The sequence below is a fragment of the Peromyscus californicus genome, unplaced genomic scaffold (genome assembly GCF_007827085.1).
Source record: "Peromyscus californicus insignis strain IS unplaced genomic scaffold, ASM782708v3 Scaffold_8__1_contigs__length_139910024, whole genome shotgun sequence".
Classification (NCBI taxonomy): domain Eukaryota; kingdom Metazoa; phylum Chordata; class Mammalia; order Rodentia; family Cricetidae; genus Peromyscus; species Peromyscus californicus.
Genome location: NW_026294606.1, coordinates 48933302 through 48958166, shown reverse-complemented (window position 1 = coordinate 48958166; position 24865 = coordinate 48933302). Strand labels below are relative to the sequence as shown.

Below are 24865 nucleotides of genomic sequence, written 5' to 3'. Positions count from 1 at the left end.
CCCTAAAGAAACAGTGGTATCCAGCCTGGCTTTTCCTTACAGACCTGATAATGTGAAGCTGTCCTCCCCAATCCCACTCTGCCCAGGTCCTGTTGGCCTGCTGTGGCCTCTGCAGCTCTTGCACAACATATTTCCCTCTCTGTAAATGTTCCCAGCAAGGAAGGGCCTTGGACAAGTTCCCTTCGTGACTTGGCCCTGGCTTTTAGATGGAAAACTGCTGTTCTGCTCGGGTGCACAGTTGGGTCTGAGCCTTCAGAATGCAGCCCAGCACAGGGGTCCAGCCACCTGCTGTGAGAGTTCCGGCACAGTGGGAGCACAGGTGGTAGGCGTGAGAGACTATGCCCTATGCTGTGGGAGCAGCAGCTGGCAGATGGGCTTATGTGACCCCATCTTCAATATCTCAGCTCCAGCACGTGCTGTTCCCTACCCCTCCAGCTCTTCCCAGCAAAGTCCACTTGTCTGCAATCCTGGATCTTAAGACACACACTTACGCACATGCACTCATGCACTCACACACGCACTTAAAAAGTTGAATAGCATCGATTTTTGTGAAGGCAAACTACTGAGCTAATGTTGCAAAATGCTTGTTTTATGCAATTTGTCCAGTAAGTCAGCAGACTTTTTTTTTTTTTTTAACAAAAAAGGAAGGTTACCAGGTAAGCTATTCATCAAAGGTGGACCTAACATGCTTTGCTTTCTGGGTGTGAACAGTTCACATTAAGGAACTTGAAAGGGAAGAGGGTTGAATAGTACCAGCCATTATAAAGTCCTTTGCACACCTATCTCAGGAAAGATTATGGACTCTCTGAGTATGGGCCGGTACAGGAAGTACCTTATGTGACTACATTTCAACTTATGATTGGACTGATAGTGTAATGAGGGGCTAGCACTGTTTTTTATCCAGGCCAACCAACCTTATACCACTGGTAGCCATAGATGGCTTCCAAAGTCTGGTGGCCATCTGAGAGCTGTCTTCCCAAAATGCACTAGGGTTATAGAGTAGATGAGTGATGACTACAATCATGGCTACATGTCTTGAGTATGCTGCATGATCTCTTGGCCCACATCCATTTCCTCTAATTCCCAAAAAAATGTACCAATGAATATTATTATATTTACTTACTAATGGGGAAACTGGGGCTGAGTAGTTAACCTGCTCAGACAACACAAGTCAATAACAAAAGGAGGCAGAATTTGAACCAAGTACTATTCAAACCCAAGGCATAAGTTTTTGCTCCTCATTGCCCATGGTAATGGTTGTAGTACTGTCACATGAAAGGCCACCATTCTGGCATTTAAATGATGTAGCAACTTACCTTTGAGTCCATTAAATCTTAGGTAACATTCAAAAATTCTCAATTAGCTATAAATTGTCTAGCCTTTCTTTATAATCATAACTGTAGAAAGGTAGTTTATTTTAAAGACTGACTTACTTGTACTCTGGGAACCAAACCTGGATCCTCGGCAAGAGCAGTCCTCTATATCTTCCAATGTGTTTTGCCAGTCCAGTATGAGTGACTTGTTTGGATGGGTGTCCCTTTGATTACTCCCTCAGGAGGCACACATCACTTAGAAAAAGCAAACCGAGGGTTGCACTCTATTAATGTAAAGGGCAAAAAGGGGTTCTCCTCTTCTCGGAGAGGAAGTTGACCAGATATTGAAAAAAATCCTCTTTAAGTCGATTTTTTTTTTTAAACAATCTCTGTTACATATTACTTTGGGCATGTAAAAAATGTGTCTTCAAATGAATCTCTGCTCTGGGGAAAATGCTTTCTATTTGATTATTGTTTCATGGGGTTTAAAAAGTCTGCATTTTTTATCAACAATTTGCTGCAGATATTGATGAATGTTCAGAGCAACCTTCCCGGTGCGGGAACCATGCAATCTGCAACAATTACCCAGGGGCCTACCGTTGTGAGTGCGTGGAGGGCTATCACTTTTCAGACGGGGGAATATGTGTGGGTAAGTTCTGCAAGAAATTTTCCTGGGGTGACTACCTGTGTGGGAAAGGCGCGATTATGGGTTTTGATCCTCGTGGGGAGGCAGATACCAGTTTCTGCTATTAGAAAGGGGGATGAGAAGAAGCCCTACCCTCCACCTGCTTAGATGCTCTCGGCTGCCAGGCGCAAACGTGTTCTTGTGATGTATACACTAGTGCACGCTAGCAATGCATCAGTTTACCCGCTGTAAGCTTTCTGTTGCACTTACTTTCTATAAGTTTGTTTGGCTCATTTTCAGCATACATCTAATGGCTATTGAAGCTGTTAGCCTTGGTTCTCCATGTCGTTAGCAGCCATGGAATTCATGGTGAAGCATCTTTATACTCCTAGTTGCCTTAGATTGAATTCTACCTGAGTTACATCAGAAAGGAAATTCCTCTTGGCACCATTCCATTTATAGTCCTAATTTAATAAACCACAAGCTGAAGCATAGCTTTTTAGACCTACTAAGGTACACTGATTTTGTTAATTCATTAGGCTAATTATGTTCTTGATTGATGTTGATAATGAAGATGCTGGGTCAGTCATGAAGAACTAAATTTTACCTCCCACTTCACATTGGCATATTACATCCAAGCTATTTTTTACTTTTTTGAGATAGGGTATCATGTATCATAGGCTGGCCTCAAAGTCAAGTGGGATCTTGAACTTACTATCCTCCCATCTCTACCCTCCAGAATACTGGGGTTGTAGGCATGCACCACCACGCCCAGTCTATCAGTACTGAGAATGGAACCCATGGCTTCATGAATGCTCAGCAACTACTCACCCCAGATTTATCCCTAGTCCAAGATTTTATATGTATATAAATATATAATATGTATATCCCCAGCCCAAGTTCCAACAACTGAAGCTCAAAGATCCGTGGAGATTCACAGGTCTAGAAGCTAATATGCTGAGTGGGACAGATGTGTCTGTCTGAGTTAAAACACAAACCAACTGTACCAGTCCTTGTCCTGTCCCCGTGTGCTCTCTGGCTGTTTACTGTGACCAGTATGCATGCCTTCCCTTTGCTCCATCTCAGAGCTTGGATGAGGAGCCAAGGTCTGGATGAGGTGGTGTCTGGAGGGTGGGAAGGAACAGACAGTTCTCATGATTTGAGTGTGACCCAAACATCTGTGCACTCAAGGGGCCAGCCCTCTTTGTTGCAGAGCTTAGATTTTAAGCTTGCTATGCTGAAACATATTTTTTTTTTTAAAATCTTCGGAGAGAATGTCGGTTTTCTTGGCTTGACTTTTCCCTATGAGTTTTGAGCCAGGGAGGTTCTCAAGTTTGCTTTTAATATAACGCCATTGACATCCCTGGTTGGCTCAGTATGAGTGGTGGACTGGGAAGAGTTAGATCTCACTGAGATCTAACCTGGGGTCTATGTGGAGGAGGCAGATTGGCCTGGGTCTGCCCATTCCCTAAGGCCACACTTGAGAGCAGAGCAGTGCAAGAGCAGAGTGCAAGACAGGCTGTGTTGATGTCTTCTCCCAGACATCAATTCTCAGCTAGACGTTAACCTCCCAGGCCTTAACTCTCCATCTTCAAAATGAGATATTTGGACACAGTCACTTTGTACAGCCTCTGGAGCCCTTAGAGGTGCCTCAAGGAGCTGCCTAGGAGGGCATGGGGGAGTCACAGGCCAATCCTTGTCCTCTCCCCAACTCCAGCTTTCCATTTGTCTATAGATCAAATTCTGCATATGCTGTTTGAATAATGGATTTCATTGCTCAAAAATAAGACAGGCCTGGGGTGCAGATCTTTCATTTCAGCTACATGAGAGGCTGAAATGAGAGAGGATTACAGTAAAGGCTTGCTTGGCCTACAGAGTAAATTTGAGGCCAGCCTGGGCTAGAGATGCAGTTCATTGGTCAAACACTGCAGGACTGTGAAGCCCTAGGTATAATGGTATGGAACATGGTGACTAAAAGGGACAGTGTGATCTGGACCCAGGCAGCATCCAGACACAGTCCCCTTCTCAGAGCCCCATGGAGTCAAATCACTGGTGTGCTGAGAGCTTGGAAGGGTACCTACTTGCTCTGAGACTTTCTTCCAAAGGTTTTTTTTAAATTCATTTCTTTGTTCTTAAGCTGCCGTGGACCAGCGGCCTATCAACTACTGTGAAACTGGTCTCCACAACTGTGATATCCCCCAGCGGGCCCAGTGCATCTATATGGGCGGCTCCTCCTATACCTGCTCCTGTCTGCCTGGCTTCTCTGGGGATGGCAGAGCCTGCCAAGGTATGTGGTGGCTCTGAAGAGTAGCCTGGGTGTACTTACTGCGTGCTAATTATCAATACTCCCTATATGTAAGGAGGATGTGTTCTTTTCGCTCCATTGGGCAAGAGCCTTTTCTATCTTGTCAGCAACTGGAACTATGCATTTTCTTGGAGAGTTGTTCTCATTTGGGACCTCCTTAGCGTCCCCTGACCCCAAGGCTTGTTTCATTAGGCAGCAGTTAGATAGCTGCTCTTGGCTGGGAATTAAGGCTTGCTTGTGGTTTTTGTTTTTGTTTTTTGTTTTTAATACAAACAGTCCTTGCTTACATAGAGCTTAATGTCCATCTTTGTATGTAATGGGTTTTCTCTTTCCGGCACAAGAAGTGAAGTTCCCATTCTGAAGTCAGAGAAGAAATGACATCACAGAATCTTTCCAGGCTTGGGATCAGCCCATAGATAGCTGCCAGGGGACTTGTAATAGTAATTAACAGAGTAACTCAGGGCTCTTGGTTTGTAAAATTATGTAATATTGTACTGAACTTAAGTTCAACAGAGATTTCAGAGATACTGTCTCTCTGTTATTGACTATGTAATTTTTTCTTCTCTAAACACTTAAGGGTTCCAGAGGTTTGTGCTTACAATAAAGAGAGAACATCTGACAGTGTAAATTTTCCCCTTTTGCAAGTTCTCTGTTTACTTAAAACATTATTGTCATGTGAAACACATTTGTAAATGTACTAGATAGAAGTTGGGGTATGAGCGTCTTAAAAATTAATATTTAGTGAGTTTAAAGTCCCTGGACTCTAGTTAAAAGCAGATTCACATAGATTTGAGTGCATGGATTGAATTATTGTATCAACCACAAATTCTGGAAGCAATCTCATGGTCTCTCGGCCTGCGGCTGTTTTGCAGATGTGGATGAATGCCAGTCCAGCCGATGTCACCCTGATGCCGTCTGCTACAACACACCAGGATCCTTCACATGCCATTGCAAACCTGGCTATCAAGGGGATGGCGTCCGATGTGTACCTGGAGGTGAGATGGGGTGTTAGGAGTTGATGGCCCATTGATATGTTCATAAGATTTGATGGCCCAGGGAAGAAGGGAATGTGAGCAAGTGGTCCATGGAAAGTTCTCAGAGTTCTGCAAGTAGAAAGTCAGACCACAGGCTTTAGTGCTGAAACACACAGTGTACAATTTCAGAAGATACCTCACAGAGACCGAAGCCATGCTGGAATTTTAGAATGCATTGGTTCCCAGGTACTAGAGCAAGAAGCACAGGATAAAATCTGGGCGTTGGGATTTATTCACCAGGATACTCTAGAGAAACAGAAAACAGAACCAAGACAATATATGTGTGTAAATGTGTATATGCACACATATACATATACTATTAAAAGAAATTGAATCATGTCATTATGAAGACTATCAAAGCCCAGCATCTGTTTTCAGTAAGTAGGGAACCCAAAAAAGCCAATAGCTGATAAAAGTGTGGAGGCCAAAGAACCAGGAAAGCTTTTGGTAGAGTTCCAGTCCAGAGGCTAGTAGCCTTGTGACCCAGAAAAGGCTTGTTTGGTTTGGTTTGATTGAAAACACAGGAGACAAATGATTTCTGATTTGGAGGCTATCATACAGAAACAATCTCTCTCTCTCTCTCTCTCTCTCTCTCTCTCTCTCTCTGTCAATAGAGTCTCACTATGTAGCCCTGAAGAGCCTGGAATTCACTATGTAACTAGGTTGGCCTTGAATTCACAAGAGATCCTCCTACCTCTGACTCCAGTGTGCTGGGATTAAAGGCATGTGCCATCATGTCTGGACAAGAGTTCTCTTTTATTCAGAGGAGGAGCAGTTTTGTCCATGTTCTGCCCAGGCCTTTATGTGACTGGACAAGGCCAGGGAGAACAATCTGCTCAGTATGTCATCTGAAATACTCAGGATGACGTGACCAAATATCTGGGCATCGTGTGGCCCAGGCACATTGACATAAACTCAGTAGGAGCCTGAGAGTGTTGAGGAATGGAACGTGTGATGGGGAGATGGAGTGAAGAGCCCAAGTCAGGGAAGGTATAACTAAGGCCTTCGTGGAATGCTCTACATCACCTGTCACCTGACCTGAATTTGTGGCTTTTGGAGTTATTGCTTACTTGAGACTTGAGTGGACCTTCCCTGGCATGTAGGTAACCAGAAGCCCCAAGCCAGGCCTGGATTGAGACTGGGACCTGGTAAGGCTCTCAGCAAATGCTGTTGAACAGATAAGCATAGTTGGATGCTGGCTGTACAGAACCTGCTAGGCATGCACAGCGCTTGTGTTTGTCAGTTTTCAGTTGTGGGAACAAAATACCCAAGACAATCAACTAGGGAACAGAATTTCAGACCATTGTCAGTTGGTGTTGCTGCTTTGGGCTGGGGTGAAGCAGAACCTCATGGTGAGGAGTATGGAACAAAGCCAAGTGCCTCACCGACAACTAGGAATCAGAAAGAGAGGTGGGGTGCCATGAGATGGCTCAGCAGGTAAAGGTGCTTGCTGCCCCAAATCTGACAACCTGAGTTTGATCCCGGAAGACTTTTGGTGGGGAGAGAGAACTGACTCTCATAAGTTGTCTTTGACCTCCACATGTGCTGTCTCACATGGGCACCTGTGTATGTGCATGTGTGCACCTGAGCACACGCATACACACGCAGTGTTTCTAAAAACTGAAAAAATAAGCCAAGTAGTGATGGTGCATGCCTTTAATCCCAGCACTCAGGAGGCAAAGGCAGGCGGATCTATGACTTGAAGCCAGCCTGGTCTACAGAGTGAGTTCCAGGACAACCTGGGCTACACAGAGAAACCCTGTCTCAAGAAAGAAAGAAAGAAAAACTTGAAAAAAATCATTGCTGCCAAAGGAGAAGAGAGCCACCTTCTGCTTCTGAAATTAATGGGTGTAGGCTCTGTCTACAGATTTTAATGGGCAGGACACGTACAGAAGCAGTCCTGGCCACTTAAGTTGAATGAGGCATTCCAGCTGCTGTTAAAACAACTAGCATTTGTTATTTCTGTGGGCTGGTTTCACATCTCCAGTTCAAAGAGAAACAGATGTCTGAGTTTCAATTTTTTAAAAGTTTGACTCTTTGCCCTGTCTTTAAGGCTGTTTACTAAGCAGAAACAGGTAGACCAGTAGTCTGAGATGTGAAGATGGGACAGCGATAACATTAATAAGAGCTATTTGCTAATATTGTTTATGTATTGTTCTTAGAAGAAATCCAACATCTGGTTATATATCCAAGAGGACACTTAATACAAATGTAGAAGAATTTTTATGTATCATTTATAATCAGAAAACAATCTGAATATCTAGCAACAAGAAGAATAGATAGATAAAATTGTACTATGAAATAACAGGCAGCAGGCAAAAGAAATGGACGGAACAAAGGATAAATCTCAAAGCATAATACTGAAAAAAATTGTAAAAGGCTTTATTTATATGTATGTGTGTAACCCCACACATACATATACATATATACATATACACACATATATATACATACACATATATACATATTTATAGTATGTGTGAGAGACAGATCCTGTTTATATAAAATATGAATCAGTGTGAAAATAAATGTGTATGTGTGTGTAAGAAAACTGGAATGTGTATATGGAAATGAGGAACAGTAAACCAGAACAGAAGTTGCCTCTCTGATGAGGGAGGAGATTAGGATATGGGGGTGTGTTACATGGAGTGCTGTATTCTTCCTAGACTGCTGTAACAGAACACCATGGACTATGTGGCTTGTAAACAACAGAAGTTCACTTATCATAGTTCTGAAAGTTGGGAAGTCCAAGGTCATGTGCTGGGAAATTCACTCTAATGAGGGTCTATTTGCATATTCTTGGGTTGCCAGGTATATTAGTTGCTTTTCTCATTCTGTGACAAAACTTAAGGAAGGAAGAAGGTTTGTTTTGCCTCCAAGCTTACTGTTTGTCTTTGAGTCCGGGATGATGCACAGCTTCGTGGTGGGATATCCGTGGTAGAGGAAAATGAATCACCTCATAGTAGCCGAGAAACAAGAAGAGGAAGCGGCCAGCATTCCCGTATCCCCTTCAAAGACCTACTGTCTCCAGCCCTGCCTCCTAAAGTTTCCACCCCCTACAAATGGCTGTCTTTTCCTCCTCCTCCTCCTCCTCCTCCTCCTCCTCCTCCTCCTCCTCCTCCTCCTCCTCCTCCCTCTTCCTCCTCCTCCTCCTCCTCCTTTCCCTTCTTCTCTGTTGGGGATTGAGGCTGGGATCTCACATGTGCTAGGCAAGCACTCTACCAGCCCTCTATATCCTCAGCCTTCTTAACAACAAAACAAAACATATAAACAAAAATGTATTTATTCATTTTATATGTGTGTATCTGTGTACACCTATCATCAGTGTAGAGATCAGAGGATGACTTGTGGGGTCCGTTCCTTTCTTCCACCATGTGGGTTCCAGGAATCAAACTCCGATCGCCAGGCTTGGTGGCAAAGCACCTTTCCCTACTGAGCCATCTCACTGTCTCCAGACTGGTTTTGTGTTTTGTTGAGTTTCTGAGACAGAGTCTGGCTAACCTACCTAGGCTGGCATTGAACTGCATCATTCTGTAGCCCAGGCAGGCCTTGAATTAGCCATCCTCCTGCCTCAGCCTCCCAAGTAGCTGGGGTCACAGGCTTGGCTCAGTTTTCATTTCTGAAATGATGTTTTAATTTCTTCTCTGAGTTCTGTTGCCTCATTTTGGACTTTCCCCAATTAGGATTCATCTTTGCTCTCTCTTGCCTCCTTCATTGGGTGTTTCCTCCAGCTTGATCTCTCCTGAGTGTCCTGCTGGCCCGTGTCCGTTATCTGCCCTGTCCCTTTACTTTTCCCCCCAGCTTCTGGAAGGGTGGCTCGGTTGACAGAACCCTCTTCCGTTCTTTTGGTGAAGTGTTTGAAAGTATTTCACCTTGCTTTTGAGATTTCCCGGCTCTGTTCCCTCTTCTTACACCTGGGCTTTCTCCGTGCAGTGTCCTCATTCTCCATAATTCTGTCCCCACTCATTTCTCCTCACTGCCGATTCCAGTCAAGCTGGTCACTTCTGAGAATTCCTGAGAACCAGAACTTCTCGCTTGGTGGCTTGCATGTTGAGTAAAGGAACCCCCCCCACCCTCCGTGCCACCTCAAACTCCCCAACCCTGGTTTAAATCTGCCTGCTGTGCCTGGTAGGATGTACCTTTTCAGTCCTTGGGGTCCATTTGCTCCCAGAAAGCCTGTTGGTCCCCTTTTGCTGTTTCCCACTCAGACTTGGATACATACCAGCCTGGCTTGTGGTCATTGGTGCTGTGACCTCACCTGATTGTGTTCAAGGTTCATAGGGTACAGTGTTTCTTTGTAGTGTGTTCTAGTTTGCTTTCCTGTTGCCGTGATAAAACAATTCTGACCACTAGCAACTTGGGGAGGAAAGGGTTTATTTTAGCTGCAGGATACAGTGCATCATTGAGTGAAGTCAGGGCAAGAGCTCAAAGCAGGAACTAAAGCAGAGTCCATGAAGGACCATTGCTTATTGGCTTGCTCAGTAAGCTGTCTTACACAGCCTAGACCCACACGCGTAGGGCTGGTACCCCCAAATTGGACTAGATACTCCTGCAACAATTAGCAATTAAGAAAATGCCCCCCCACACACTCCCACAGGCCAATCTGGTGGAGACAATTCAATTGAGGTTCCCCCTTTCCAAGTGTGTCAGGTTTATAAGCAAGACTAGCCATCAAGTTTCACCCATGGGCTTTAGATTTTTATCCTGTAGCTATCCTCTGAAATTAAAATTCTAGAGCTAGGCTGCTGCCTCCTCCTCAAAGTCTCCCATGCACTCTCAAACAACTGTAGGTGCCTTTACCTCTTAGCACCCCATTCAAACTGCTCTTGAAATCACTCTGGAATGGTCCATAACACACTCACCCAGACACATCTCACTTCTGCCTTTAGCAGCAGCACTGGGCACAGTTAACCTCTTCCTTCTGACCCTCTCTGCCTTTCGAGTCCAGGACAGCATAGCTCTGGATTTCCCAATCCCTCTAGGGCTGCATCCCCCTGGGTACAATTAGCCCCATGGATGGTTAAGGCTACAAGGGTTTAGAGGGATGCTAATTTGTCACAGACATCTAGCACATAGTTATCTATTTCTCAGCAACTTGTTTGTGGCTTCTGTTGAACTCGTCCATGAACAACAGCATCTTCACACTGTAAATGGAAGGAGAAGGAAGCCCTTGGAACTAGTGACTGTGGGTGACGATTAGTAGCTGGAGCAGAAAGCCAAGTGGGCTAGAAAAGGCCAGGGAAGCATAAGGAGAAGACAACGCACTTGTCTTACAGGACAAGTAGGATTAGAGAGGAGGTGACACCGTGCCTGAATTAGTTACTTTTCTGTAGCTGTGACCAAAGTACCCTAAGGGAGGAAGAGTTTACTTTGCCTCAGTTTGAGGATATAGCCTGTCGTGGCAAGGAGGAGCTTGAAGCGGGGGACACATTGCATCTCCAGTCAGGAAGCAGAGAGAGAGATGAAAGCTAATTCTCACTCGCTTTCTTCTTTTTTCTTTTATAGTAAGTCAAGAGCCCATCCCATGGGACAGTGATGCCCAAGTTTAGGATGGCTCTTCCCATCTCAGTCGTCCCATCCTTGAATCTCCCTCACAGACATGCCCTTAGGTGTGTCTCCTAGGTCATTCTAGATCCTGTCAAGTTGACAGTATTGACCATCACATCCCTCATTTCCAACCAGGCCCTTAAAGCTTGGAAACCTCTTCCAGCTTGATGCCTGTGGCCCCACAACCAGCACATCACTTAGAAATCGGTGGCACCATTGCTGAGCCTTGCAGCCCCTCTGGCCCTCCTTTTCCTAAAGATACCCTCTGCCCCGAGTTGACCAAGTTCCCTGACACTCCGGCTTCTTGCCTTCCAGCTCCTCTAGTCATATTCGAGTCCTCTGGGCTTTGGCCAGTCAGCCACTGCACCAAGCAAGCCACAGGTTTGCCATTCTGAAAGGTCAGCCACACCCTTGATGGAAATGGAGGATCTGCTCCCCTCCTTTGTTTCCATGACAACCACTGCCCCCTCCTCCCCCGAACTCCCTGAGAAACAAGTCTCCTCTTCCCTCCCACCTATATGCCCTGAGGCTTTTCATGATGCTCTGTGCATGGTAGCTTCCGGTGAGTGTTTATAGAACAGATAAAGTAGATAAGTGACCTAAGGCTCCCCCAGGGTTTTGGTCTGGGAAAAACTTATAGTGTCATTTCCCACAGTGGCGACAGCAACAGCACAGAGACTAGAGGCCATTTGCTTTTTCTGGGTGTTTTATGACTTCTTCTATTTCCCCCACATTGTCTGCCTTTTTCTTGTTGCTTGTTCATTGCCCCGGCCTGAGCTTCCCTCCCATCCCGCATCCTTGGGTTCATGTTGGGCAGGGACTTGAGTTCACATCTAATGTTATTATTGTAATTGGTGTTCTTAGGAAATTGCTAGGGACCCCCCCTGGAGATACTATATTCTTTCCTTTTAAATTCTCATTCTGGGAAGCAAGGCCATGCTGGGCAGACATGTCTGTTCGGCAGCTAGTGATGTCCCAAAGCCAGCAGAGAATGGGCACTGTTCATGGCTCTTGCACTGCTGTGTTCACAGATGTGTGTCACGGTCATGCTAGAGTCTGTGTAGTTAATGGGGACAGCTGGTCCTTACGGGGAGCTCAGGCTGCGTGGGAAGGAACTGAATGAGTGGCATCTTCGCACACCAATCCCTCTAGCCACAGGTCTTCCTGTGGCTGCCTACCCTCTGCCAGAGAGGCTTGGCATGTCCTACCCGACCCCTTCCTTTTACTCCAAGGCTGCAATGGCCATTCATCTGACAGTGTCACAAATGTGACCAGGAGAATGAGGAGAGTGGAAATCCAGAGATCACAGATCTCCTTTCCCTCTTCATTTCCTCTCATTTTCTCTCAAGAAAAGCCACCCTGGACTTCCTGCCTGCCCTCAGATGTATCAAGGTGACCACGTGTTTCTTCTCCCAGCAGAGCCAGCCAGAAGAAGTAGCTTGTCTGATATAATTTTACCGCCCAGAAAATGCGTCTTCTTGACCCTGTTTTCTCTACCAGGCCCTTGATGCAAAATTCCCTAGGGAGTTAATGCTGGTACCCTTGGCCACTCCTGCTGCCTGTCTGCCAGGAGAGGATTCACTCCTGGAAGCCTATGAGGACCTAGCCTTCTATAAACATTCTTCAAGTTCTATTTCCTGACTCAGAATTGTGGTTTCCTATCCTTATACATTCAAGACATTTCTGAAAGTTTCAGGGTCTATTCTAGATGATTTGAACTTTTGAATATTCAATGGTAACAACATAAAAGTCTTCCTGCTCTACAAAATGAAATAACCCTCACTCTCTCAAATGTTCTGCTTGGGGGCTGGGGCCACAGCTCAGTTGGTAAAATATGAGAAAGAGGACTCAAGTTCAGTCTCTAGAACTTGCATTTGGAAACTGGACATGGTACATGCTAGAAATCTTAGTGCTGGGGAGGCAGAGACAGGCGGATCCGTAGGGCTCATTGGCTAGCCAGCATCTCCTAGTCAGTAAGCCTCAGGTCCAGCAATCTGTTTCAGAAAACAAAGAAAACCGAGGAATGACACCCGAGATTGAGTTCTGCCCTCTAAATACAGTCACACAAGTGCACTCCTGCACACACACACACACACACACACACACACACACACACACACAGAGAGAGAGAGAGAGAGAGAGAGAGAGAGAGAGAGAGAGAGAGAAAGTTCCACTTGGTTGGAGACACCTAGAACATTAATCCACTGTAGCTGTCAAAGCGGTTAATACAAATATTTACTTCCCTGGGTATGTTAAGGAAATAAGAATCATTGTGCTCATCACTTTTCTCATTGTTGGGACAAAATGCCTGAGAAAACTAACTTAAGAAAGGTTCATCTTGCCGGGCAGTGGTGGCGCACACCTTTAATCCCAGCACTTGGGAGGCAGAGGCAGGCGGATCTCTGTGAGTTCGAGGCCAGCCTGGTCTCCAAAGCGAGTTCCAGGAAAGGCGCAAAGCTACACAGAGAAACCCTGTCTCGAAAAAACCAAAAAAAAAAAAAAAAAAAAAAAAAAGAAAGGTTCATCTTGGCTCCTAGCTTGAGGGGACACAGACCATCATGGCGGGGAAAACACTGCAATGGGAGTGTAAAGCTGGTCCCTTCTGACCCACAGTCAGGGAGCAGAGAGATGGTAAAGCAGCTGGTCCCTTCTGACCCACAGTCAGGGAGCAGAGAGATGAACACAGGACTCAGCTCCCTTTTTATTCTGTCATGGTGCACTCACATTCAATGTAATCCTCTCAGTTAATCCTCCCTGGAAACACCCTCACAGGCATGCCCAGAGGTGTGTCTCCTAGGTGATCCCAAATCCAGTCCCACTGATGATGAAGATCAGCCCTCCCAGTCCTCATTGATGTTAACATGTTCACTGTTGGAGCCAGCCTGACTGCTGGGAGAGGTGGCTGCAGAAACTCAAGGCTAACAGGGGCAGGGGCTGGACCAGGAATGCACAGACTTCAGTTCTAATCGGTGGCAAGTCACTTACAGTGCTGTGACCCTGGAGGAGTCTCTTAACCTCCTTCAGCTTTAGTTCTTTTTCCTTTATTGTAAAAACCAAATTCCTATCACAATGGGCATGGAAACTGGAGAGATGAGTCAGCAGTTAGGAGCACTTCCGGCTCTTACAGAGGACATGGGTTCCATTCCCAGCACCCACATGTCAATCATGGCTCATGACCACCTGTAACTCCAGATACAGAAGATAGGACACTCTCTGTTTGCCCCTGAGGACATCCGCACACATGCTGTGCACTCATGCAGACATACACATATACATATAATAGGTACTAAGTGACATATATGTGGAAATGGAGTCAGCTAGTATGGAAACTCTAAACCCTGAACAAATGAAGGTTTTGAGAAAGAAAATAAGTTTTGTATCCAATAGAATACAAAAATCAATATTTTGATTCTAACCAGATGGCTTATTCATATCTTTGGCTCTTCCTGCATCAAGTGTTTTTCTTCTTCTTCTTCTTCTTCTTCTTCTTCTTCTTCTTCTTCTTCTTCTTCTTCTTCTTCTTCTTCTTCTTCTTCTTCCTATTCTTCTTCTTCTCCTTCTTCTTTTCCTTCTCCTCCTCCTCCTTATTATTATTATTTTTACATTATCCTCAGGGACAAAAGAAAAGCACACACAATTTTTTCTCTTGCCAGGTTCAACAAACACTTTTCGGCATATTAACTGTCTCTAAGCAAGGAAGCAATTGTGTTAGGCCAGTCAGCATGAAAACTGGCCACACAGATGAGATACTTCACGTGTCATTTGGCTGTATATTCATTTCCTGAAGTCACCATGCCTGCCTTATATAGGCCAGGTCACAAGTGGACATCTTAAGGCTCCACCCATGTGTGTTAGCTTGTTCACAGATATAATAGAATACCAAAGGCTTGATAATTATAAAGAACTGAAACATATTTGGCTTGGAATTCTGTAAGCTGGGAAGTACATGGTTAAATGGTGGGGGCCTTGTTGCCACATCATAACATGGAGAAAGCCTCATATGGTTAACTTCCCATAAAATAAAGAGCAGTGTCCGAGAGCCAGAACTGGTAACTATTATCCCCATAGGCCAAATCTGGCTACTGCTTATTTATAAATAAAATTTTGTTGTTTTTGTTTGGTTTGGCTTGGGTTGCTTGTGTCCTTTGTGTGTGTGTGTGTGTGTGTGTGTGTGTGTGTGTGTGTGTGTGTGTGCCACACACACACACACACACAGTGTATCTCTGTATAACAGCCCTAGCTGTCCTGTCCTAGAACTCTCCTTGTAGACTAGTCTGGCCTGGAACTCACAGAGATCCACCTGCTTCTGTCTCTCCAGTGCTGGGATTAAAGCTGTGCACCATCACACCCTGATTGTAAATAAAGTTTTATTGTCCATTAATTTACATATCAAGCATGACTTCTCTCACTCTGCCATCACAGAATTGGGTAGTTGTGACAGGCAGCATTGGTACACAAAGCCAGAAAGTAGGCCAAGCCCCATCTAAGAGCTGTTTAATCACAATCCCCCAGCCACCCTAACAGGCCCATGTGTGTGCTCTCTGGTGCTCTCCTGCCCAGTGGAGAGAAGCTCTTCTGTGTGTCTTGCTCTGTCCCTCTGGCTATGGTTCCCTGAGGGCAGGTCTAAAGATGGTTATGTGTGCACCCAGTCTAGTTGCCTATTCTCGGTAAAGGTGAAGGACAACCACCCTGTGAGAGCCCTGGGTCTGCTCAGCAGACAGAGAACAACTCCTTCAGGTCATGGGACCCTAGAGTCTCTGGTCTTAGGGCACCTTGCAGACCACCTGGAAGGCCTGGGAGTGTGCCAGAAATATTGAACCCAGCATGGAGGGGTGTTGTGAGAGGTCTTCCTACAGGAGGTCTTGGAGGATTGACCAGGCAACGGAAAAGGGGTTCACCTGGGACATTAAGGGGGTGTCACACAAAGAACAAGTCATGGAAAGGTCTGGACGGAAGAAGCACTAAGACTTGGATGAATGTAGCTCTCAGCAGTCATGGCACGGAGAACGGATGCTTCTCATCAATGTCTTTGTGTGATTCATGCTTCAGAGGTGACCACTCTGCTGTCCCCCATGGTGGCTAGACTCCAGGGAATGTGAGGCCAGCTGCAACTCTGCACATTTAGGAGTTGTTTATTCTATGTCAAGTTTTGTTTTGTTTTGTTGAGACAGATTCTTCTTGAACCTCTAATCCTCCTGCATTAGCACCCCCGAGAGCGGAGACTACAGGCTCACACTGTGGCCCAACTTCCTAAGCTTCCTGTATAACAGTGTTCCCCTGCTTAGGAATCTGAGCTGTGCAGGTTAGGGGCCAGATCTCATGGCAGGATAGGCCTTCACTAGAGGGAAACACGCAGAAGCCATCGAGTGCTTCCTGGTCTTTGGCCTCTGAATTCTTTGGCTTGAACTCAGTGTTGATCACATGAAGCTTCAGGGGGTAAAAGAAGAATTTAAGATGAACTTAAAATGCCTTAGGACAAATCCCAGGGCCATCCATCAGTGGAAACAGAGTTGAACAAAATGTGGCTTTTCTATACAATGCAGCTGTCGAAGGGAAGGAAGGGTTGGTGGGCAACCACGGTGAGGATGGATCCTGAGGAAGCAAGACACAGGATCCATGTCCTCTGATTCCATTTGTATGAAATATACAAGATGAGAAAGTCCACAAAAGACTGGAGACTGGGAACTTCCCGAGTCGGGAGGAAGAAACATGGCAGCATCTACTCACTAGGCATGAGGTTTCCTTTTAGGGTGATGAAAATGGTTCGGATACACACAGCAACCACAGCTGGTCATCACTGCAAATGTGCCAAATGTCATGGACTTGGTCATTTATAGTATCTTATGTTTTATCTGTTTTGTTTTAATTTTAAAAAATTTAAAAGAACTGTGTAGGAAAAAAAATCTACAGGTATAAATAATATTTTGGTTTTTTTTTAAGATAGGATTTTACTATATAGACCAGGCTGGCCTTGAAGTCATAGAGGTCCACCTGTTTCTGTCTCCCAAGTGCTGGGATTTAAGGCATGTACCACCATGCATGGCACGATGTAGTTTTTTTTTTAATCATAAGTCATTATGATTCTGAGGGTGGGGTGGAGGCAAGGTCAAGCTAGTCATGAACTCACAGAGCCGAAGATGACCTTGAACTTCTGAGCCCAGGGTTTGTTGCATGCTATGCAAGCACTCTACCCATGAGCTACATCCCTGGCTCTCATAATGACATCTTGAATTTGAAAAAAAAAAAAAAAATGAGTGAAGAGCCAGTGATGACAGGCCACCTTTGTGGTACAAGTCTGACAAGTGGCACTTGGGAATACCATGTGTGGCTCGACTGACACTCAGCTTTGCTTGTCACTGACAGAGGTGGAGAAAACCCGGTGTCAGCTGGAGCGAGAGCACATCCTTGGAAGAGCAGGGGCGACAGATGCCCAGCAGCCCAGGCTACTGGGGATGTTTGTACCCCAGTGTGACGAGTATGGGCACTATGAACCCACTCAGTGCCACCACAGTACTGGCTACTGCTGGTGTGTGGACCGCGATGGTCGGGAGCTGGAGGGTACCCGTACCCCACCCGGAATGAGGCCCCCATGTAAGTGGACAGCTGTCATGTAGACTCGAAGACCAGAATGACCTGTGTTAGCAGATGCTCTGCCTGGTCTCCCTGTTCACATGCTACCAACCAACCCTCACCTGTCACCTTTGGCCTCTTCCCTGCTTCTGTGAATGTTCTCCTCTTCCATCTCTGGGTATACATGTGCTCTGTGAACATTCCTAGTGGGGCCTGTGGCAGATACAGGCTTTGGACTGCTGGGCTTTGGGACAAGACAGGGATGCTGTGGTCTCTTGGCCCTCCCCAAAGCCTTGCTTACTCTAGTGGAGATACCTGTTTTTATCTTTTCAATGGCCCTTGGACCTTAATATGTCCCAGGCTTTTTTTTTTTATATGTATATATTTTTGAGGCAGGATCTCATGTTGGGGACTGGTCTTTAATTGACAATGTAGCTGTGTTAGCCAAAGATCAACTTGAATTCCTGATCCTCTTGCCTTTGCCTAAGTGCTGGGATTATAAGTGTGTGCCACATCTGGCCAGCTGTCCATTTAGACAGCTAAAGAGAAGCCCAGACAGGCACATGCCCTATGTGCACAGTAGAAAGACAGATAGTACCTGGCCAGCCTGTGGTACAGGCTATGCCAACTCTCACCTCCCCTTGCCCATAGAAGTTCCTTTGCTGAGGGAGTCAGGGAGCCAGCCAGGGTGAAGGTCAGGAGGTCACAAGTCAAGGAGGCCAGGCCACATCAGAGGATGGATGAGCCCTGACTAGCCCATTGGTCGTAAGAACCTAGGTGGACGTGTTTCTGCCTGTGAGGTCAGAGGATGCTCCATCCCATAGCAGTGGACAGGGTGTGTCAGCCCTCACTCAGAGCTTTCTCTGTCCAGTGGGAAAGATAGTATCACCCCTTGCAGGCAGAGGTGTGAGGGCTGTGGCTCCCAGTGCTACTTTGATCTCTCACCAGCCCAGCATCCAGCCAGAGCATAAATAATCGAGTCATTATGTAAGAGGGAGCGAGGCTAGCTCTTTACCCAGCTGGACCTCTAATGCTAAACTCATGTTCTGCCCTGTTTTCTTCACAAATGCCCTTTGACTGGCTAAAGGCTTTCTGTCTCTGGAGTTTTCAAACAGAAAATGGGTGCTGTGCTATTTGCATACAAATGTGACAAGACCTGGGATACGAGATGGGTGCATGAGCACACACACACACACATTCATATGAACATATATATGTACATGTTTAAGTACATGTGTGCTCTCGCACATGTATGCATAGATTCATCTGTATGTTTGAGCATTAGAATGCACCTGTGCATTTCTGGTATTCACAACTCTCCTTCATTGACCATCTCTTGCCCTCTAGGTCTGAGTACAGTGGCTCCCCCTATTCACCAAAGACCTGTAGTACCTACAGCCGTCATCCCCCTACCCCCAGGGACTCACTTACTCTTTGCTCAGACTGGGAAGATTGAACGCTTGCCCCTGGAGGGAAACACCATGAAGAAGACCGAAGCCAAGACCTTTCTCCATATCCCTGTGAGTATCGGCTGACTAGCCCTGATAACAGTCCCAGCTCTAGGGACATGGCTACATAGTTAATGACTATAATATAATATAATTAATATAATACAACACAATATAATGTAATGCTAATATGGTTAATAGTCATGTATAATATAACAAAACAATATAATATCAAGATAATTAATAGCTAAATATACTACAGTATATAATATTGTATGACATCAATATAGTATAACATACTATACTATAATATCAAGATAGTTAATAGCTATATGTAATATAATATGAAACCAAGACAGTAGTTGTATTTGTAATCTAATGTATTACAATCCCCATTTGCAAATATAATGCAAATTTAACAAACAATCTACATATAAAGAAAGTCTAAATACACAACATATTCCTATTTACGAACTACTGTAACAAACTGAGAAGTGTGATTCTGTGCTCTGGAATCATCCATTCTGCAAGCTTGGTCTGGTGATGAGTTGATTCAGAATGCTGTGAAGATGTTCTCTCATGATTTCTGAAAGGAGCACTATAGAGTCAGCCTTTAATTTTTTACCAATGGTATGAGGTCAGCCTGAGGGTTTCGAGGGGTCCCCCCCCCCCCCCGCCCCCGCCCACCCCCATGTGTTTATTCAGACGATAGAGCACCATTTGTTAAGAAAACCATATTTCTTGCTTGGCACCTAGGTACCCTTGTCAAAAACATCACTTAAAGCATCAGAGAGAGGCCGCTTCTGGATGCTCTGGTTTGCTGTGTTAGTCTCTCCAGCAAACCTTATGACAGTCAGGGCCGCTCTGTCTTGATTATAGTGGACCTCAAAGTCAGGGAGATTTGAGTTTAACTCTTTGGACTATTTTAGACTTCTACTTGTTTATTTTTTGAAACAGACTTATTTTGTAGCTCTGGCTAGCCTTGAACATATTATTGTAGTCAAAGCTAGCTTTAAACTCCTTGGCTTCTCTCTCCCAGGTTCTGAGATCATAGATATAAGCAGGCACATTGCTATTGTTGTTTGCATGTTCCTGTTTTCAAATAAACTTCTTATTCCACTAAAAAAACAAAAACAAAAACAAAACATCCAGCTATGCGTGGTGGCTCATGCTTTTAATCCCAGCACTCAGGGGGCGATCTCTGTGAGTTCTGAGTTAGCCTGCTCTACCTAGGGAGCTCCAGGCCAGCCAGTGTTACATGTAAGGGCCAACAACGATCAAACAAAAGCAAACCCAAACAACTTGATAACTTTGACAAAGGAGACACTGAGTCACTGGAACTGTCACTAAGGAGAACTGATGTCTTAGCAATATTAAATTATAGAATTCATTAACCTGACTTATCTCTTTCTAGTTCCCTGGGCCATCTCTAATTTTACTCTTTAAGTCTTTGTAGTACTCATTGTAGGATCTTGTATATTTGAAATGTTCATTCTTGGGGCTGGAAAGAGAGCTCAGAGGTTGAGAGCACTTGCTGCTTTTGTAGAGGACCCATTTGGTTCCCAGCCCTCAAGTTAGTCAGTTCACAAACACCAGTGACTCCATCTCCAGGGACCCAGTGCTCTCTTCAGGCCTCCAAGGGCACTTGAACATTTGTGGTGATACATATACAGAAACATAAGCATACACACATATACATAAATAAAAATATTTTTTAAGAAAATGAAAACCAAACTGGAGATGAGAGAAGCGTGCGCGCACGCGCATGCGCACACACACACACACACACACACACACACACACACACACACACACACACGTATAAACACATGTATTTAGAAAAGAGTTTTGTTTCTGAACTATGTAGTTTCTACAATTCAACAATAAAAACTGTGAATGGACAAAGCATATTTGCTTCATGTAAAATACGATCTGAGGAGATATAGGCACATGGGAAGGTTCCAGACAACAATAACTAACTAGTGGGTGAACTGGTCCCAATCACTGGTGTTACTTCCAGGCAAAAGTCATCATTGGACTGGCCTTTGACTGTGTGGACAAGGTGGTTTACTGGACAGACATCAGCGAGCCTTCCATTGGGAGAGCCAGCCTACATGGCGGGGAGCCAACCACCATCATTCGACAAGGTGAGCAAGCCAATATTGTCCCTTTGGGTGCTGCCTCTAGCAGCCCACACTGCTCTTGGCAGGAGGTGAAGGATGGAGAAAGCTGCTTGGACTGCAAGGAGCTGGGTCCTCTGCCTCCACATTCTACCCTTTTCAACTCCTCCGGCGTTTCCCCCAGATCACCCGAGTCATTAAATCAGGGACATTCTGGCTGAGGTCAGCTGCTTGTCTCAGGCTAATAAAACTGAAACAAGGCAGGTGCCTGTGCCTTTCTCTGGAAGCTTACACAGTCCATCTTGGTGGCTCAGGAGACTAAAGTCACCATTCCATTCCTTCCTGTGGCTTCTGAACCTGCAGTTGGCCTCTCACAGAGTCTGCTCTGCCGCCATGGGCTCCGTAAGGGTTTTTATCAAAGGCAGTGGATGGAAGGAATAGTCAAGAAACCCACAAGCATATTGATAGATACTCACCTAGAAGGTGAAGACTATTTATGTATTTGATTTTTGAAACAGGGTCTCATGTAAGCCAGGCTGCCCTCCAACTCATTAAGTAGCTGAGGATGACCTAGAACTCATGATCTTCCTGCCTCTACCTCCCAAGTGTTAGGATTATATACCTGCACCACCACTGAGCTTGCTTATTTTATTTATTTATTTATTTATTTATTTATTTATTTATTTATTTATTTGCGTCTTCAGTCTAACATTCTCCCAACTGAACTCTTTTAACTACCATTTATTTATTTTAACCCTGGAAGTCCTGCTGCTCTGCCTCTTCCTCCCTGGTACTGGGTTACAACTGTGTTTCACCGCAGCCAGCTCTGAAAGTCGAGTCTATTCCCAAGGCTGTGCTGGAGTTAAAGAGTTGTCATTTCAATGTACAGCATCTTGGGATGGGGGTAGTTTCTCTTCCTTACTTCAACATACCTTTCCCCCTCCCTAGTTCTAACCTGGAGTCCAACTAGCTGGGATCACCTCTCACAGAGAACTCTGTTTTGGTTAATTTATGATAAAGTGTGTTGTGTTGACACAGACTCACTTCAACATTTCACCTCATCTAGATGTCTGCTTGAACAAAGAAATATACATCATTTTAATCCCTTCGTTCAACAAATTCAGAGTAGCAAGGCCTGTTGCTGTAGGCTGGTCATCTGAGCTCTTTGAGAGGCTGAGGCAAAAAGATCCCAAGTTCAAGGTCTGCCTGGACTACAGAATGGGCTCCAGGTCAGCGTGGGCAACTTGTAAGCCCCTGTCCCAAAGTGAAGAGTTACAAGAGAGCTGGGGGATACAGCTCAGTGCTAGAGCATTTGCCTAGCATGTGTGAGGCCCTGGGTTCAAACCTCAGTTTGTTTGTTTACTTTTTAAAAATCGATTTCACATGAGCACGTTTAATCATTTTACCAAAAAGGCCAGAATCTGTAAAAGGTCCCTGTACTGAAATGGTCAAGGAATTTGAACTGCTTCAATCATGACTCATCCGTTTTGGGAATATGTGTGCTCCGAAGGCATTGTCATGCTGACATTAGCTGTAGGAAGTCCTCTACTTCCTCTGCTCTGCGAACTATTTAGGTGGAAGATACACCTCTGAAATATCAGCCTTGTTTTACATTTCCTTCAACTTGGGAGCCAAATGCAGCCTTTCACCTTCTAATTTAGCACCCCTCTAACAGTTAATATTCTGTAAGGATCTACCCCATGGCCATTTCCCTTCTTTCTTGTTTCCTTCCGTAGAGATAACACATCAGGAATCCAGCTGAGGCTGAGTGAAACGGCCCTGGCTTTGCCCTTGGCTCTAGGATCCTGTTCTGGAAGCTGACAGGGTATTTAGCTTTCATACTCTGGCTTAAGGAAGAAGACTTTGAAAATGCCTTCTTGCCTCTCTGTTGAAAACGTTGTTGTTGTTATCTGTGATTTGATTTCAAAATCTAGTAGAACAGGGGAACAGGTCACTGTCTGCTATTTCCTGTTGCTTTTGGCACCGGAAATCTGCCCAGGGACCTTTAAGTGCAGTGAGTGCTGTAAGAAAGGTTAAAATTGACTAACTGTGGAAGCACACAGAATTAACCAAAAATGTGATCTCAACCAAGACCAACTTCCAGAGCAGTTCTGGGGAGGTGTTGGAGAAATGCTTTCTTCTCCTCCTGAGGTCTCCTTACTAGGTGTTATACTCAATTTCCTTTCCACACAGCAGTAAGGGAAAACCCATCCCCTTGCCGTCTCCTTTTCTTCAACACAGTTAGGGGTGTTTTTCCAGTCCATTCCTCAGCAAAGTGTAGCCCACAGAGCCATATTCTCTTGGTTGGAAGGAGAAACGGCTCAGTGGCTCTTGGGTTTGAGATCAGGACCAGGGTTGTGTGGAAGGTGATGGTGTGACACAAGCTCCTAAAGGCTTCCTCTAGTGCCCTGTGAAGACACTCTGGGCAGCTCCTCTCCCCGCGGTGTTCAAGAGCTGCTCAGGGTAATCCCACAGGATGTGCTCATTCCAAGTTTTCCCCAGACTGAGTGGCTGCTGGTGAGTGTGTGTGTGTGTGTGTGTGTGTGTGTGTGTGTGTGTGTGTGTGTGTGTGTGTGTGTGTATGTATTCTGTTTGAAAGCCACAGGGAGCCCCTGGGAGGCAGTTTTATTGTTCCTGGGCCTCTTATGGTGTGGGAAAGAGCTGTACTTTATTATACAGCTCTTCTTTGGGTATGAATAATAAACCATATGCTAACCATTTGTGGTTCTGAATAGAGGCCTGTGTGTGTGTGTGGGGGGGGAGGTGCATGCACATGTGCATGCCAATATCAGGTGATTACTACAATCACTCTCCACCTTTCTTTCTTTCTTTCTTTTTTGAGATGGGGTCTCTTACTGAACCTGGAGCTGATCGATTGGGCTAGCCTGGAGGCGAGCAAACCCCAGAGATTCTCTTGGTTTTTGCCTGCCCAATGCTGGGATTATAGGTGGCTTTGCCACACCTGGCTTTTTTATGGGGGCTAGGAATTGAACTTTTAGGTCTTCCTGCTTGCACAGCGGACTCTTTATGGACTGAGCCATCTCCTTAGCCCAACAGGAACGTTGCTGTCCCCACACCAAGCCGAGTCTAGGAACGGCTGAGGTGAGAGGTTGACTTGCTTGTGTGTGGATGAGAGTGTGCAGGGGTGATTTTCTCGAACGCCGGATGCCTGGGGCAGTGCAGCCTGGTGGGGTCCCTTCCCACGCACTCTCCAGCCAAGCTAAATGACTGTCAGAGCTCTTCTGCTTAGGACAGGAAAGACTCTCAAGGGTGTCAATAAATCCTACGATGTCATTTCCTATTTTTAACTTACAGTGACTTACATGGAATATTTATTTCACAGTGCCAACCTATGTCTTGATTGCTGTTACTATTCAGTGAAGGTTGTGGGGAGTGTAATTTGCAATCACCAAACACCTTCCTTTACCCTTTACACCCATAGTTAAGTACTAACAGTGTGATCGGCAATATTATTTCTTGAAATGTCTCCCCGCCCTGTAATTACTAAGGAAGAAAAATCTACCATTCTATCTTCACTTAAGATTCCATGTCTCCTGTTCATCTGAGAGATGCGCTGTGAGTTCCTTACCTCCGTTCTCATTTCACTGAGGGCTACTCCTTCACTCTCGTGGTCTCTGGCCATAGAAAATGGCTTGCTGCCCGCTTCAAGCCACCTGTAAGTCTTCTTTATATCTGAAAACACTTCAGTCAAGATCCTTGTCTGATAAACTCTCATTGGTCCTTCAGGAACCAGCTTCTTCGACAGGTGCCCACTTCTCCAGAACCCTTCCCTCGTCAACTCCAGCCCTCCTCTGATCCTGTCTCTCTATCTGCCCATAGAAACTAGACCTCAGTTTGGATGGTGGTTGGCTGTGGGCTTCTTAATAGACAGGGCTGCATCTT

General features: G+C 45.2%; 1 protein-coding gene across 1 annotated transcript in view; it reads left to right on the top strand.

Moving 5' to 3' along the window:
- Nid1 (nidogen 1) overlaps nucleotides 1–24865 on the top strand; it is an 82932-nt gene that overhangs the window by 49878 nt on the left and 8189 nt on the right. The window contains exons 10-15 of the mRNA XM_052728319.1: nucleotides 1837–1962; nucleotides 4076–4225; nucleotides 5116–5238; nucleotides 17188–17415; nucleotides 18742–18914; nucleotides 20863–20989. Of these exons, the coding sequence (XP_052584279.1) occupies nucleotides 1837–1962; nucleotides 4076–4225; nucleotides 5116–5238; nucleotides 17188–17415; nucleotides 18742–18914; nucleotides 20863–20989 (927 nt within the window). The remainder of the gene's footprint in view (nucleotides 1–1836; nucleotides 1963–4075; nucleotides 4226–5115; nucleotides 5239–17187; nucleotides 17416–18741; nucleotides 18915–20862; nucleotides 20990–24865) is intronic.